Genomic DNA, 17565 nt, shown 5'->3' with positions numbered 1-17565 from the left:
TAATGAACCGAACATTAAGGTGAAACAATTGTATAGTACTAATGAACGGAACATTAAGGTGTTAGACCTACTTGAATAAACTTTGATAAAAAAATACTTGGATGTGTAACAATTCTGTTAGAATTTATTATTTTTTATAATTATTTAATTATTAATTCAATTCTTTTAGTTTAGTTTTTTTAGTCTAATAACTCAATAATATATTTTATCTCATATTTTTAAATATTAATAACTAACTAATAGCTAAAAATAATAAATTGTGATGGTCTTCTAAAGTTTTAACATTTTTTTTAAATATCATAAAAAAAATATTTAACTAATAATTATTGAAAAATTATTTTTTTATATTTTTAATGTATTAATTACATCAAAAATTTAAAAATATTTTATTATTATATTCTTAACATGTGCAAGTTAGCTATTTTTTTGTATATATTTTTAATAAAAATTTCAATTAATAACCTTAATATGTATTTATGTTTGTCAAATCTTTAATTTTAATTGTGTTTTGATGGTATAGGTGATTGTAATATGTGTATTTTATTAGTACATTACTAGAATGAGTGTTTTAATTGTATGTTTGCCTGAAGTGGAAAATGATTTAAACTTTTTTTATGAATTAAAAAATTAGACATTTCCATTCTTAATTATTTTATTTAACCAATTTATTAATAATTTTATAATATATGTTCTTTTCTTATTCCATAAAATGGTACAATTATTTTCATTTTGACGGGAATTAAATGGTGCATTAACCAAGTCAATAATTGTATTACCATAAAATGAAGTCAATCATTGGATGATAAAAAAATATTAGTTTAATTGAAAAGTAATTAGTCTGCCTTTTATAGTAATAGAAGGATATTGCTAATAAATACCTCACACACTTTTCATGGACATTATAAGTAAAAATTTTGAATGAAAAATATAAAATAAATGTAACTTTTTTAAAAAAATTATATATAGTGAATACATTGAAAGAGCTAAATTTTTTCAGTTTTTCCTTTTAACTAATATTTTTAGTGTTTTGCTAATAAGTGCTTTAAAGACACGTTTTAAGATAATTATTAACAGAAAATATGGCTCATCCTTAAACGCTCCTTGCTAAGTATGGAGTGCTGTACACCTTGTGAATTTGTAAATCTGAACTCTTCATTTATTATATTTTATTTGAATGATCTGGATTTAAAAAGGTAACCTGTTAATCAGGTTAATCATTTTTTGATAAGTTTTAGATTTTTTTTTATAAGTCTCAGGTATTGGGCTGAAGTTCAAAATAAAAAAATAGTATATAAATATTAAAAACAACATGTTTGTAAAAAAAATTATTGGACTTTAAAATTAAAATAAATAATACATAAAAAATAAATTGAAAATTCATGTACTAAATTTAGAAAAAAAGATATATTAGAATCTTAAAAAAAATAATATTAAATATATATTATGTATATAATATTAAAATTTAAATAAAATTTGTTTTGTGTGAAATAAAATTATAATATTAAATATAAACACAATGCTAAAAAATTTTGTGTTATATATATATATAAAATTTAAATAAATTTTGTTTTATGTGAAATAAAATTATAATATTAAATATAAATACAATGATAAAAAATTTTGTGTTATATATATATATATATAATTTTATTTTGTGAGAAACAAAATTAAAACATTAAATATGAACAGAATGATCAAAGATTTTGTATTATACTAATTTAATTAAAAAAACATATATACAACGTAAAAAGCAAACAAACATATAATAATTTTATTTTGTGCGAAACAAAAATTCATAAAAATTTTTATTAACAATTTTTTTATTGAAATATGTCATTTTACTATATTTATAATATATTATTTGGGATAATTATATTATTTTAGTTAATATATATTATTTAAAAAATATTTAAAATTTATTATTTTGTATTAAGAATATTATTAAAAATATATTATTAGTTTTTCTTAAAATAATATATTTTTTTCTTTGGTTCAAATACTATGACAATAAATTTTTTTTACGTAACTGTGTCTACTCAATAAATATTATATTCATTTATTTCTATATTGTATGTAAAATAAATAATTAATGTTTAAAAAAGTTAATAAAAAAAAGTATTCTTTTTTTTTTTTACCAACTCTTAGGTGAATATAAAGACTATGTCATTTGAACTATAACTCAGTTAACAAAGAAAGAAATATTCTTAATTATATATTAAATAAAATAATTATTTATTAGGCTCATTCTTATACAAATAAAAATTTTTCTTAGTTTTATATAGGTAATATTTTATACCAATTAGCTTCAAAATTTAATTATTTTTTGAATAAATTAATAAAAATAATACAAATAATTATTTAAATATAATTGTATTTTAATTTTTCATTCTATTATGTACACGTTGAGGATAATTTGAAATAAAAGATAATGAACTTGTTGTAACTGTCATGTATCTTGTGCTTTGATTGCGTTGTCATCCGAGAATCATGGCGCCTTCATGGAGACCGGGTTCTTCTACAAAATCAGTTTTACGTTTGGAGTTAGCCAACCAGCAGCGACGACAGACAGCGTCTTCCTTTTCTATGGCAGCAATTTTTCGGGCTTTGAAGATCCATTTATGGTAGATGTGGAATGGGGCGGGTTCAAGAGCGTCAAAATCTGTGGCTAGACAGAACAATAGTGGAAGCACCTGCTAGCAAACAAAATAGTGAAAATGCTTGAAGACATCACATCAACAATAACAGAATAACGGAGAAAGTCGATCAAATTTTTCTGAGTACTTTTCTGGTGTAAAGATAATCCTGTGTTAAACGAGCGAATTAGTTTTTTTTGTTAGTGCCGGTTTGTTTGTTCAGCCTATGACAAAAAAAATAACAATAATAAATAAATTTAATTTACCTAATTACTCTTGATAGCAGGTTAACTTTTAAAGAGTGCTGCACTCCCTACTTTGCCTAGAGTGCACTAGCTTTCGCCCAGAAAATATACATATTTTAAGTTTTTAATGCATTGAATATATTAATAATATATTAAAAATTGAAAAAAAATAGTTTTTCTTAACCAATGCTTTAATTATGGTGATTTATTTTGAAAATTTCTTATGTTGTTGCTTCTATTATAAGGAAAATGATAAAGTCATTCCATATATAATTATAACTGATATTTTTACATTGTAATTTTGTATGAATTTATAAAAAAAAAAACATTATTAAAAAGTAAAAATTTAGTGCAGTTAATTTTACGTGAAGATGATAGTTGAGAATCGTTAAATAAATGATAATTTAGTCAAATTTATCAAATTATTTAATGACTCTTATATCGTATCCCTTGTACGTCGGAAAAAATGGTTTATACCTCAGCAAAATCAAATAAAATTCAAATCAATTAAACTCCTTATCATAATTAACTCTTCTCCAAATATTTCACAACTAGTCGGCCATAACTAACGGACCGACGAATAATTCAGCACTAATGGCTATAAATCAAAGAAACAACCTACAATATGGGCGGTAAATCAACAACTCTATCATCGATACTATACTCGTCTGTGTTAAAATTTGTCATTAACTTGAATGTCGGAGTCCTTTTTGCAGGTACCACACTTGGGTCGAGTTCACAAGGGTACTGCACTACCGAGTTGAGAGCTGCCGGAGTTCCGAGTAGCGTGAAGCCGATCTATAATTCGAAGAGAGTATCCTTGCTAGAACTTCGGTTTTTGAAATTGAGTGGATATTGTATCAAATTAAAGATAATTTAAAGAGTTTTAGAACTGTATAGATTTTGTGGAAATAGAAATTTTGTAGAAAAAAAATATGAACTTTGGAAGTTAGTGTCAAAAATCTGAATTTTGTGATGTTGCAGAAAATTATAAGTGCTAGTTTGTGTGCTCACACACGCACCTGTGCCTACGCACCGAACAGAATGAGTGTTATGACTCGTGCGTACACACGCACACTCTGTGAAAGTTACAAGTTGTGCGTACGCACAACATCATGCGTACGCACAAGCTGGGAAGAGTCCTCTATTGAGTGTGTAAGCACACTCTTATATGTACGCACAAGGCATATTTTTCAATAAAAACTCTATTTTCAATCGTTTTACCTTTCCGGCAAGCTTGCAAACTTTCATAACGCTTGTTTAAGATCCCTTAGCTTGTTTTTAGGTTTTGAAGCATAGAGAATACAATGAGTGAGTTTAATTAGTAAATTTATGTATGAGTTTAAAAGACGGTGACTTAAGCCTGGTATGTCAGTTGGATGGAATTGTGATGTGTACTGGTGGGGAGTTGGGTTGATGATGAATTTGTGATATTTGAGGCTGGTGATGGGATTGATCATATGATTGTGATATGCCTTGTTCTTCATCGTAGGGGCTGTGATAGTCTCCCACCTACGTTCGGATGTGAGGGATGTGGTAGTCTCCCGCTCACGTGATACGAATTGTTTTGGTGAGTCGCTATGCGCCTCGGGCAAGGGCTGTGACAGTCTCCCGCTTGTTGAGGTAGCGGTATTGGCGTAGGGATCGAGGCAGTCTCTCGCCTACGTTGAGATGTGAGGGTTGTGGCAGTTTCTCGCTCACATAACATTTCTGCCGCCAGAGTGAAATCGGGCACTATAACGTGAAAGAGTGTGCCGGGCACTATAACTTACGGGGCACAAGATAAAGTGTTGGGCACTAGAAAGAGTGAGCAGCGCACTATAACCCTGGTCGTGGCAGAAAGGTGACATCTCGGGGATGTGTCGGGTTAGCATTTTGAACCGAGAAGTGATATCACGAGTCAAATAGGATAGACATTCATCATATGCATCTTTTACATGCTTGCTTGCTTTGATTACTTGAGTTATGTCTATTTGAATAACATGCCTAAATGCTAGTTGATTTACCTGTTATATATGTTTACTATTTGTGTTTTACTTGTTTACATTAAATGTGTTTAATGGCGTTAAGGAAGATTGGTAGGCGGTGGCAATGGGATCATACGGAAGGTAGGTTGGTGAAGGCTGTAGGACAACAGTGACTAGTTTTAGTTAGAATACCCTATTTATGGTTTATATATATATATTATATTTGTTAAGCTTGAATATCTGTTTTCGATGTGAAGTTCTAGGATTGCCTTTAGCGTCCCAAAATCTTATATCTTACATATTGGGCACTGTTACCATATTGATACTGAGAACCTCCGGTTCTCATATCATATATTGTTGTTTTTCAGATGCAGGTCGTAACCCACTTCGGTGAGTTTGTGGATATGATGACAGAATGGAGGATGATCTTTCTTATGTTTTATTTTACTTTATTTTTTTTGTAGTTATTATCTCACTTTTTATATTATATTTTTTTTATCTTAAAGACTTATTTGAGAGATAAGTTGTATAAACTATTTTAATTTAAAAATTTTATATTGTCTGTTTATAATTAGTTAGCCTAAACTCCATGGACTACTACTAGAGTTTCTTTGACTATCATATATTATTATTATTATTATTATTATTATTATTATTATTTTTCATGGAAAGTGTTATTGTATTAAACTATTAATCAGCATTTACCTTTGCTAGTGTTTGGTCCATTTCAATTCTCCTTAATAAAAAAGTGTTTGGTTGGCCCATTTTCAACGCGTAATTGGAAGTTTGCAACGATAAATCCGATGTGTTGGCACCAAAAGAGACGCAAAATAACGGAATCTCCAACTGATGCCGGTGGAGACAGCACCCAACTGGCCCTATTTAGTGTGCGGAGTGACGGAAATGCCCTCAGGATTTGACAATCAAGAGTGGATTAAGCACAAAGATTGCATGTCTTAGGGGCATGTCTGTAATTTCAAATGTCATGGGAATGTGGCGATGATGTAGGGAGTGGGGACTGGTTGATTTGCATAATAGTGTTGACAATGGCAAAGAGTCAAATGAGATAATAACAACATGCATTGCATGACGTGATTTAGGCTCCAATTGGGAACCTTGGCGTCAAATTAGGACTCTTTCCATCTTAATCTTAATCTTCATTTGTTTATTTAGAAACAATCAAACACCTACTAAGCAAGGCTTTGGCCAATTGGCACACCAACCAAACCGTCTCACTCAACTAACCATAACAATAACAACAAAATCTTTTGTCATTAAATAAAATCAGCTACATAACCAAACGATTTCATTAAATTCTATTATATATATTATATCTATAAAAAAATCATTTACATATAAATCTTGTTTGACCATTTTATTAATAATGTTCCTAAATCTTCTTTTCACTCAACTAACTATATATATAAAAAATTTTAATATGATTAATTTTGATACACTGGATTGCTTAAATTATTGTATACAATATTTAGTTATGTTTGTTTATTTGACGATGATCATTTATATATTAATCGTTAAAAATAGTTATATTTACTAATGTGATAATATATTAATATGTAATTAAATATATATGTAAATTTTTTTTACATTATTAGTTATTAAAATTAAATTTTTTTATTATATTAAAGATTAATATCTAAAAATATTAAAATACAAAAATTTCTAGTATATTTGGCAATAATCTGCCCAATATATATATAAAAATTATAAAAATATTATTTGTATATTAAAATTAATAATAATATATTTGTGTATAGATGTATTTAATTTATTTATATATATATATATATATATATTTTAATATTTTTAGCTGATATGCTTTTGGTTTCCTAGTTGTTCTCTTATACTAATAGCCAATTTTAATAGCTAATTTTAGTGTACATTTAGTATCATTAAATCTTTAAAAAAATTGAATATCAATAGAACTGCATGTTCATGTGCATTTTAAATTTATATATAATAATCAATTTTGATTTATGTAGAAAATAATATCAAATGATTTTTTAGTGATAAAAAATGTTATTAGATATAATTTATAGTCTATATTCTATAATGTATAAGTTCTTTTCAATAAACCAATAAATTATAGTTCAAATAGCATAATCTTTTCATATTTACGTAAGAAATCATAAATTCGAGTCTCTCTATCTTTGATAAAAAAAAAAAAAAAATCTTTTCAATAAAGAAGTCTAAGCCCAATATGGGCAAACATGTACATGAGAAACATCAAATGCCACTATTAAATTCATGTCTAGCCTTGCTATAACCTCAAAACCCCAATTACTAGCAAAAATGCCATCAACAAGATAAGTTAACTATCATACAATTCCTTAACAGAATGATCGAACAACATAATTAACCACGTCTGATACTTTGCTTTCAAAAATAATATCATTTTTACGTAATCAAATATTTCATATAATATTAAACTCTGCAAATACTACAATAAATATATACGTATAGTTAAACATTCAAAAAAAAAATCAAAATTACAATACAATTTTTTATACAATTCAATGAAATATCAATATATATCTTAGCCATAGATAAACAACCAAGCAAGAATTTACATTAATATATATTCAACAGAATCTATGCCCATTTCCAGCACAAGAAGGACTAAGCAACCCATTATTATTATTACTATTATTGACACCAAACCTTGACATTTGATTCTTCATTTGGTTGCATAATTTCTCCAACTCCCTTACTCTTAATTGCATGCTTTCTAAGTTTAGTCTCATGTCTTCTTTCTCTTCCAAGAACAAGTTATTTGTGTTGGACTCATTGTACAAGATTATTTGTGAATGGTCCATTATGCCCTTTTCATTAACTGCAAAAACACTTTGTGGAATTTTTGCTTTTTGGGAAATAAGTGCTTGCATTGCAATCCTTGGGGGTATTTTTGGGTTTTTTGCAAGATCTTTACAAATTTCAAAACTTAGTTTATTATAATTAAGACATCTGCACAATCTTGATCTTTCTTCAAATGTAATCATTGGGTGAGACTGCAAATTGAATAGTTCCACCAAGAAAAAAATTGAATTAGAAATTAAATATAAAAGTTAGATTATTAACACTAACACCAAAGCAATACATTTACAAAATTAAAATTTTTAAAAGAAGTAATTGTTGTGGAGAGATTATTCAAAAATAATATTAGTAAACTGAACAAAACTATTTAATTATGTATACATTTATAAGACTATAAGAGTATGCAATTTTTTTTTTTTTTTGGATCTTTAGATTATTCAAATTTTTGTATGTACAACATTATTTAGAGTAATACAAACATTTGGCAAAATTCGTTTCCCTTCTTGGCGGGCACCTTCTTATCCTCTTTTTTTTGTTTTATTTCATGATTGATTGCATTTCCATATATATGACAGATTATATGACAATGACATAGATATAATAATAATAATAATAATAATAATAATAATAATAATAATAATAATAATAATAAGCCAAATTGGTAAATTTCAGTATTTTGAACTGAAATTTGGACTAACAAATTTTACTATCCTAGCAATTTCTAGTGATGATAAGTCATTAAGAAAAAAAAAATATTTGGTGATTGTTTAAGAAAAAAAAGGTAAAAATAGATGGTGGTTATCCACATAAAGATGTATAAAATTGTCTTTAAAATAATAATTAGATAATACACATATTATATTAAGCATTTTAGTAGAACAATTATTTAAATAAAAATATTATTATGTAAAAAAATAATTAAAATCAATTAGCAACAGATGTATTTGACTAAATTATTTAACATATAAATATTATCTTTTTAATTAGGTGAAAACTCAGGTACAGTAAATTTCATGTGAAGTTAATAATTGAGAGCAGTAAAATGAAAATTTAGTCAAATCATTTAACCACTCTCAACTATCAATCAATTTCATATAAAATTGACTGCACCTGAATTTTCACCTCTTAATTATCATCTGCATATAAATATATTTTACATGTAAATAACTACCTATTAGATTAGTAAAAGGAAAATGTTTAGTAACAAAAAAATATCAGCCAAAAACAGCGATAACTTTCTTTATTTAGCATTGCGACAATTAATGAATGCTAAATAAGAAAAGTTCCGACTGTTTTTTTTTGTCGCGACAATTAAGGAATACTAATAAAATATGTGAAACTTTCTAACGATTTTGATGAACTAACCTGAAGATAGATGTCAATGGCTCTGTAGAGGCCATCAAAGCAATCTCTAGCAGAATCAGGCAAACACTCTGCAACTCCAAGAAACTTTGAGATCTTCAGATTCTGATCAGCTGATACCTCTCTCAAATACTTATCAATTAACCTTCCAACTTTCCTCATTTTCTCTAAACTTTCACTATTATTATTATTATTGTTGCTCTCAACAAATAATTTAACTAACCTTATAACAAAATTAACATCATAATACAGCCCCATATGGTTCCCACACACCAACAAATCATCCAATGTTGCTTGCTCAAGATTCCCACCAATCAATTTCTCCATCTCCATTCTACAACCTTCACTAAGCCCAAAACAAGACACAATCCTTAGCACCCAGAAAAGTGTTCTGCAAGAAAATGTGTTCTTCCCAACAAATATGACTCCATAAGCAGCTGTCTCGGCAATACTCGAATACTCACCATTCTTGCTTCTACTTGGAGCAACTGATTTCTTCAGATAATCAATTAGGAACCTTGTGAGGACTAAGTTGTTGTTATGCTTCTTGTAACCGCCAATGCACCTGAGAAACTTGTCAATAATCATTGGAGGAAGAGAATCCATGTCTTGAAACCACCAAGCTTTGCTTGGAAAACTTTGTCTTATAGTCTTTGGTGTTGCCTGAAAAGAAAACCTCTTGTTATTGTTTTCCGGCGACGACGGCGACGAAGAAGGAGACAACAAAAGTAGGCTTGGATCAGAGTTCAGAGCAATCTTTGCCAACAATGCAAACATGATCTTGTCCAAGATTCCACAGTTTTCTGCATAGGAATGGAATGAAACACAACTCTTGAGACTCAAAAGTGTGTCATTCCATGTCCAGTGATAGATTCTGTCAAGAAAATTTTCTGTTTGTTGGATGAGATTGTTGGTGAAGAATTCTTCAGTCATGTCAAGGTAGAGTGCACTGCAATGGAGGATAAGGACATTGGAAACTGTGATTGGAATCTTGCCATTGTTGTAGCAGAACATTGAAACAAGCTCAAATCCATTTGGACCACATGGGAAATCATTCATTTCAATCATCATCTTGTTCTTGTTCTTGTTCTGGATTTGACTCTCTATTTTTCCACTGTATTTTGACATAACCTCCTGCAAAATAAGATGAACTAGATTCTTCAGTCTTCACCTTTTGATTTTTCTTTGGATCTAAGAACAATTATTAGAATTTAGAAGAGAAAATATAAATAATAATGAATATGTTGAGTACCTTGTTCAAAAGGAAGATTTCCTCATCATTAATGTTGATTTTCAAGTCACAAGGCTTCTGCATAGTAGCCACTTAATTGTGCATTGAACAAAAGAGAGGGAAATATGAAATTCTAATTCTTGTGGATAATTATATAAATGCATTATATGAATTTTAATATATAAAAGTTTAGTTGGTCTCGGTATCAGTTATTCCACTAAGATTAGGGTATGCCCTTAAGTTTAATAAATATTTAAAATAATATTTATATATCGATTAAGTATGAGCTATAGCTCAAATGGCATAGTCTCTCCATACTCAATTAAGAAGTTGCGCGAACTCGCTTTGTGTGAGATATAATTTGAGTTTTTAGTTTAACCCTAATTCAATTAGGCTTTGTTTGGTTTAGAGAACATGACCAAAAATTAGTATTTTTATATTTTATTTTGTGATAATCTAAAATAAATTATGAAAATTTAATTTAATTTTATTTTTTTATAAAAAAATATAATAATAAAAAATTAATAAAAAATAAAAATAAAAAATAAATTGTGTCTCTTGTTAGTATCTATGTATCCTTTTATAAAATATACTAATTCAGAATTTTTAGACACAATATTTTTAATTATGTTTTATCTACCAAACATAATTTTGTATTTCTGTATCCTATTTGGCTGTTGAATAATACTACACATCCAAATCTTTTTGTTAACAAAATCTAACCAAGTTAATCTAACATAACAAAAATCAATTATGGCTAGCATTATTACAAGTCTTATTGTTTAACTTAATTGGACTTGGTTCATAAAAAAACTTAGATATATAATATGAAAAAGTCCAGAGGGACAACAACGTTGTTAAATTCTAATCAGCATGTAATCAACAAAAAAAAAGTGAGTAATCCTATATCATTGGATGAAATCTCACACTATTAAAAACATCATTAATAACTACTTGATGGTTACAAATCACAAAAGTCGCTTATCTCCTAACACTCCTCATAATATTACTCATAGCTGTTTCAGTGTCACGTAATCTGTAAACAAATGCAGCTTTAAACTCAAGTGTAATTTCAGACTTATGATGTATTTCAAATTTATGATGTAAAAAAAAATTTCAAATTTACATTCACTACTAGTTTTTAACAGATTTGTCAGTGTATATATATATAACGGTATGGCCAAGCAAGGTACATGAAAATGTTCAACCCTATCCAAGCCAAGGAGATGCTTCATTATTGAGATCTATCCCATTTGTTTCCTAGCTCTTTTTCATAATTAACTACATATATTATATTCTGTTTTTATGTTAAATATGCTTTTTGTATCGTGATTCTACAGCCTTATTAATAATTATTTATGATTGATGTTATATAGTTTTGGCTATTATAAGACAAGGTCCCCATGCATGTATGACAAATTTGGTTGTATTAGCAAAAGGTGTGTGACAGTATATATTTTATGTATTTTGCTAATTTGTTGCTCTTGTCTCTATTGCTGGACCAGTTGTTCTACTTCAAAATTTAGAGTAAGCCACAATGATTCTTTTTTTGTTTTTATTTTATTTGCTATTGAAATGGGATAGGCTTATGTTTGAATTTGTCTGACAGGGTCAACAATTCAAGAAGAGCAAAACCAAAGCATATTGGTTAATAATATAAGCACCTTTTTTTCAGTTCTGAGTTCTGCCAGTTAAATTTAGTTGCATTGCATGACTTGGCTTTGGATTTACTTGAGGGATGTACTTTCTAAACATGTGAACATGGACCTAATGAATGGGACCAATGAGAACTATAAGGGAAATTTTTTTTTGAAAAGAATCAAGATAAAATCAATGGTTGATAAGGTAAAAAATTGGAACTTTTTATTTTTAATATTGGAGTGGTAGTGTTGTTTTTTTAAAATGTGGATTGTTGGGTGTTATACTCAAATGTAGAATCGTTTAACTAGAAAAGTAGAAATTGGACCGTCCGATTTATTAGAGGTATCGAAATTGGACCATCCGATTTGTGAGAGGTACACAAATCGGACCATCCGATTTGTGGTAAAAAAAAAATTTTGAGCTACAAAAATCGGACCTTTCGATTTGTGTACTTTTCACAATTTTGAAAAATACCAAAAATTACAATATTAAACTATATCACCACTTCTATTTCTATAAACAAAAAATTAGCATCTAAATTTAGACTATTTTTAAATTGAACGAGGACTAATGAGTAAAATGATTGAGTCGAAAAATTAAAATATTGGATAACAAAAAAAAAAGTAAAAAATAATTAAAATTTATTTTATTTAATATTTATTAATTATTGTTAGAATTAATAAATACTAAATAAGATAAATTTAAAGTATTTTTTTATTTTTTTAGCATTACTAATAAAAAAATTGGCTTTGAGCTGTTTTTTTGTAGTATTTTAAACTAAATCAATCAATCAAATCAAATTTTTTAGATAAATTCTCTAATTTTTCATACAACGAAGAATAATTTTTACCTAACTTAGCTAAAATCTAAGTGGATAATAAAAGAAAATAACATAACATAGGAAGAATATGTCATAAGCTTTTCATTGCAAACCTTCTTGTTTAAGACACTGATGTCATACATTCTTTTGGTACATATAGCAATGTCATATATTGAGTTGTTACCTATTTAGAAAGAAAAAAAAAGGTAAAATATATTTTTTTTTATCTTTAAAATTTGTTAAAAACTTTAAAAATATTTTTAAATTTTATTTTATTTTTAACATTTTTTATTTATATCAAATATATTCTTGTAGCTAAATTTTTAAAAAATTTAGGATCAATTCAGTAATAATACAAGACAATTATATCTAATTTATTTGTATTAAAAGTTATTCTTATAAAATTATTATTCAATTAATTTTAAATTTTTTAAAAAATTAACCATAAAAAATATTTTTAATGTAATTCAAAAATTTTAAAATAAAATTAAAATAAAATAAATTTATAAATATATTTAAAAATTTTAACAAATTTTATAAACAAAAAATATATCTTATCCAAGAATAAATTTGTAAAAAATCGAAACTTAGTTTGATTCTTATTAAGCACCACATACAACCAGCGTCTGACAGCATCTGAGTCATTGCTTATGCATGTGCTAATGATATGCGTGCTTCGAATCTTTTTTATTTATTATTCAAGAATTTTGTTTGTTTTCAATTATTCATATATTCAACAAATTACAAATATTAAGTAAAGGATATTTACAGATCATTTTCTGCTTATACAATTTTGTTCAAAATTATTATGAATTATGATATTCTTTTTTTGGTCATGGGCTAAGACCAAAAACCCTACCCGGAACCCCAACCCAACCCCCCCAAACCAACCCTTCAAATTGATCATCTCCCTCACAATTCTGTTTTTTGTTTGGACTTATGGGCCTAGTACTACCTTAGTTGTGGGCTAGGAAAAATATTGTCCCCTTCCATTTTTGGTATTCAGGCCCAAAAAGTGTTGTTCTCTTTTATTTGCCGTTTGAACCCACCTACCCTCTCTTGACCAAAAAAAAAAACCCACCCACCCTCTGACTCAAAAAAGAAAAACCACCCTGTTTTAATATTTTTTATGGATACATATGAAATGAACAATAAGGTTTCTGTTTTTTTGGGCTTGGGCCGTTTGTTACCCACGTCCCTGACAAAAAAAAAATCGAAGATTTTTTAATAAGAGTACAATGTCTTTGTCATTTGACTGATTTCACCATTAATATTTTCGCACACATTCAATAAAAAAAAGGTGAATTATGGAATATCAATGAATATACTAGTAATTATAAATTATAATAACAAAACTATAGTAAAGTGTTTGTAATAAGTCAATTCGATGGAGTCTATGACTTGATATCTTATTTTTACATAATTTATTTTTTATAATGAATTTTAAGTATTTAAAAAATATTTATTTTTATATTTTTAAATTAAATATTAATTTTTTATTTTTTTTAGTAGATTAAGTACTACCTTTTAGACACCATAACAATCACATTTGTAATAACTTGAAAATTTTATTCCCTTTCTCTTTAATTTATTTTGTCAAAATTCATCACATAACACCTTACAAAGCATGTGATAAATATAGCCTATGAAGTGCACCCACCGTCACACCCCATATTAAAGAAGAAGCTAATTTACTCCTATGTCCTTCATTCGCAGCTTTTGCTTTTAACTCCAACACATGACTTATGAGGTTGAGCTAATAATTCCAACACACATACCGCTAGATTTTAATTTGTTTTAAAATGATTTTTTTTTTTTTTTTAAGAACACTAGTTCATATATAACTTATCCAAAAGTTACTAACAAATAGTAGCTAAATACAATTAATTTGAGTTGGTTAAATGGTCAATTCACTCATTTTCTGCATATAATAATTTATTGACCAATAATAAATTTTTAAATACAGCTTAAATTTAGGACGGATTAATTTTTATCCTATTAGACTAAAAAATATGTAGACAACAAACAAAAAATATGGCTAGATACAAAACTGAAAGTAGCAATGAATCTTAAAAGGTAGTGATCTTTTGATTGATACTTCCCATTATTATTCCAAATATCAATGAAACAATTCGGAGCATCAGATCATATCAAATTCCAAAAATAGACAAACATAGCCCCTCACATTTAGTTTCTTACCTACACATAACATCTACGACAAATCCAATTGAAAAAAACAATAAATAAAAATAATAATGCTAATCAAATTAAACTTCCTCACTTCCAAAATCCTTACCACTTATTTTTTCCTCAACAATCCTAGACAGTCTCTCCAACGCAATATCAACAGCATCACCAAAACTAACATCCTCAACAACACTTGCATTAGGATGCATATACGTGACCTTATGGATCAAATTTATCACAGCCACACGCATCTTTTCTTCATCTTCTTTTGAAATTCCCATCAAAACCTCCTCAATACTCTTCTTCCCCTCACCACAATCATTTTCGTCAATAAATACAGAATACGTGTTTTTCTCGTCTGGCAAGTACCACGCATACTGCGTGTACGCTGTATGAGAGGAGAAAAACACAGGTATACAACCGGCCAAAATCGAGTCAAATGTTGACCTCCGGGTAAACGAGTCACCCGGAGCCTGAAGGCAAAACCTAGACTTACTCATAACTTCGAGCACAGCCATTGGATCATGGCACTTGCTGGCACCATTTCCACACTGTACCAGCTCACACTTCATAGAATTCTTACACTGCTTCAATATCTCGTCGCGTATTTTGGCTTTTTCTAAACCGTGACGTGTCCCGCCGACAAACGAAAATAAATAAGGTCTGGTGGAGTCACCAATTTGTTTTTGCCACGTCATCAATTCTGTTAAGCTCCTGGGATGAAAATAAGAAGGGTAAGGAATACCAAATTGATTTTTCCCTTGCCAGGGTTGTCGCTCCACTGTTAGCACCGACATGTTTTTGACAGGTGGCAGGTTTAGGAGAATGTTGGCTCCAAAGTCAGGCCCACTGGGTGTTCTCATGAAATCCCATGCGGTTCGCCCCAGGGCAAGAAAATGATCCTTACCTTCGTTTATATTAAACCAGGGTAGACTCTGGAGATAGTCAACAAGATCAACGGCCAGGGAATCACGCTGCGTGAGATTAGCCTCACGGAAGACGCTGGAGGCGTAGAGACCGCCATAGAAAGGGACGTAGAAGAGATGCGCCTCGCTTGGATCCCACGTGCGGCACGGGTGGTTCTCGAGCCGCGCGTGGAATATCATCTCCGCTATGAATTGGTGCGTAGCAAACCACGATGATGATGATAATGCAGTTACGGTTGTTACGATAGGTTGGCCTAGGCCGTTATTTGCCACGTGGGGGCACATGTTGGTGTAGATGTTGAGGTTGTTACAGTGCTCGAGGAGTCCGAGGTTGAACTGTGGAGGGAGGTTGTAGATGTAGAATGGGTATGAACCGACGCATGTTTTGTTGTGGTTGTTGAGGGTGGTTGTGGTGGTGGTGGTGAGGGTGGTGGTTGTGGTTGGTGAGAGCCATAAGCGAAGAAGAATGAGCCACGTGGCAATGAAGAGACATGAGAAGAGTAAGTACTTGATTTTGTTGAGCTTGGTTAAGGCGATGTTTGGATCTTTGTCTTTGGTTTTTGAGAAGAGGTCTGATGATGATGGAAGATAGTAATTTAGAGAAGAAGTCGGTGATGGTTTTCTGAAGAACATGGAGGAAGAGGAAGAAGAGGCACAGACTCAGGGTTGAAAGTGATGGAAACTTTAGTCAGAGAAACAGAGAGAGAGAAAGTTGTGGCTCCAATTTGGTGAAGACTAGGAAATAATTATGATGAAGAAACAGTAGTAACTCTCTGTCTTCTATATTATTGTGAATTTGTGATGAAAGATTTTTTATTATCTAATCTCCTCCCATTAATGTGTGCAGTCAACAAGAATTTAAACATGGCTATAATTAGTTGTTAATATATGAATTTAGATTCTCTAAAATTTAAATTTTATTTTAGAGGATAAAGTTTAATTTTTTATATTTGAATGATTTTTTTATATATTTTTTTATTTTTAATTATAAAATAAATAATAAAAAATTAAATTTTATTTTCTAAAATAAAATTTAAATTTTAGATGATCTAAATTTTTAATATATATATATATATATATATATATATATATATATATTTGTTGTTTATATTATGTATATATTAAAATTAACTGTTAGTATAAAATATATATTAAAATATAAATATATATTAAAAATAAATTATTTATATATAAATATATTAATAATAATTAATTTTAATAATTATTTTTAATATATAAATATCATTTTTATATATATTGAGATATTCAACTATTTTTTTTGTAGTTTTGTTGATGCTGGTTATTTTAATTATATTTATTAAGGATTTTATATTTTTATTTGTATAAATTAGTCAAAATAATGTTGATACTTAAAAATTTCATTATTTAAAAAAAATATTTTTTTTTGAAAACATAATCTAAAACAAGTAAAACGTTTTTATATTTACCATAAATATGAACTAAATTCATAAATGATTTTGAATACAAATGCACATAATTTATGTTGTTTTGAAATGTATTATCAACCGAAATTAACTTTCCTACACTACTTCTGAGATATTTTTGGTGTTATTGTATATTGGTTACTAATTAACAAAAACGAAAATTATTTTCACAAAGGAATTTTAAAAATTAATTATGTAAATAATTAAATAATGGTAGATATAGTTGATAAAATATAATTTCACATCTTACAAATATGTATAATTATATATAATCCT

At 28.3% G+C, this 17565-nt stretch overlaps 2 protein-coding genes across 2 annotated transcripts; both read right to left on the bottom strand.

Moving 5' to 3' along the window:
• Window positions 1-7265: 7265 nt before the first annotated feature.
• Window positions 7266-10419, bottom strand: LOC112782364 (BTB/POZ domain-containing protein At1g50280). The gene is made up of 3 exons (XM_025824722.2): window positions 10292-10419; window positions 9043-10173; window positions 7266-7871 (listed from the first exon to the last, which is right to left on the bottom strand). Exons 1-3 carry the CDS (start codon window positions 10352-10354, stop codon window positions 7446-7448), a joined length of 1620 nt encoding a protein of 539 aa, XP_025680507.1. The 5' UTR covers window positions 10355-10419; the 3' UTR covers window positions 7266-7445.
• Window positions 10420-14794: 4375 nt separating this feature from the next.
• LOC112784791 (probable xyloglucan galactosyltransferase GT17) lies at window positions 14795-16850 on the bottom strand. The gene has a single exon (XM_025828117.3). It carries the CDS (start codon window positions 16475-16477, stop codon window positions 14999-15001), a length of 1479 nt encoding a protein of 492 aa, XP_025683902.1. The 5' UTR covers window positions 16478-16850; the 3' UTR covers window positions 14795-14998.
• Window positions 16851-17565: the final 715 nt, after the last annotated feature.

The sequence above is a fragment of the Arachis hypogaea genome, chromosome 20 (assembly GCF_003086295.3).
Source record: "Arachis hypogaea cultivar Tifrunner chromosome 20, arahy.Tifrunner.gnm2.J5K5, whole genome shotgun sequence".
Lineage (NCBI taxonomy): Eukaryota > Viridiplantae > Streptophyta > Magnoliopsida > Fabales > Fabaceae > Arachis > Arachis hypogaea.
The sequence above is the reverse complement of the archived record's forward strand: the minus strand, read 5'-3'. Positions and strand labels throughout refer to the sequence as shown.

Coding starts and splice junctions, on each gene's coding strand:
- LOC112782364 (XM_025824722.2), bottom strand. CDS start 10,354: ATGCAGAAGCCTTGTGACTTGAAAATCAACATTAATGATGAGGAAATC. Junction 10,174..10,291: donor AAATCTTCCTTTTGAACAAG/GTACTCAACATA, acceptor CTTATTTTGCAG/GAGGTTATGTCAAAATACAG. Junction 7,872..9,042: donor CCATTGACATCTATCTTCAG/GTTAGTTCATCA, acceptor TTCAATTTGCAG/TCTCACCCAATGATTACATT.
- LOC112784791 (XM_025828117.3), bottom strand. CDS start 16,477: ATGTTCTTCAGAAAACCATCACCGACTTCTTCTCTAAATTACTATCTT.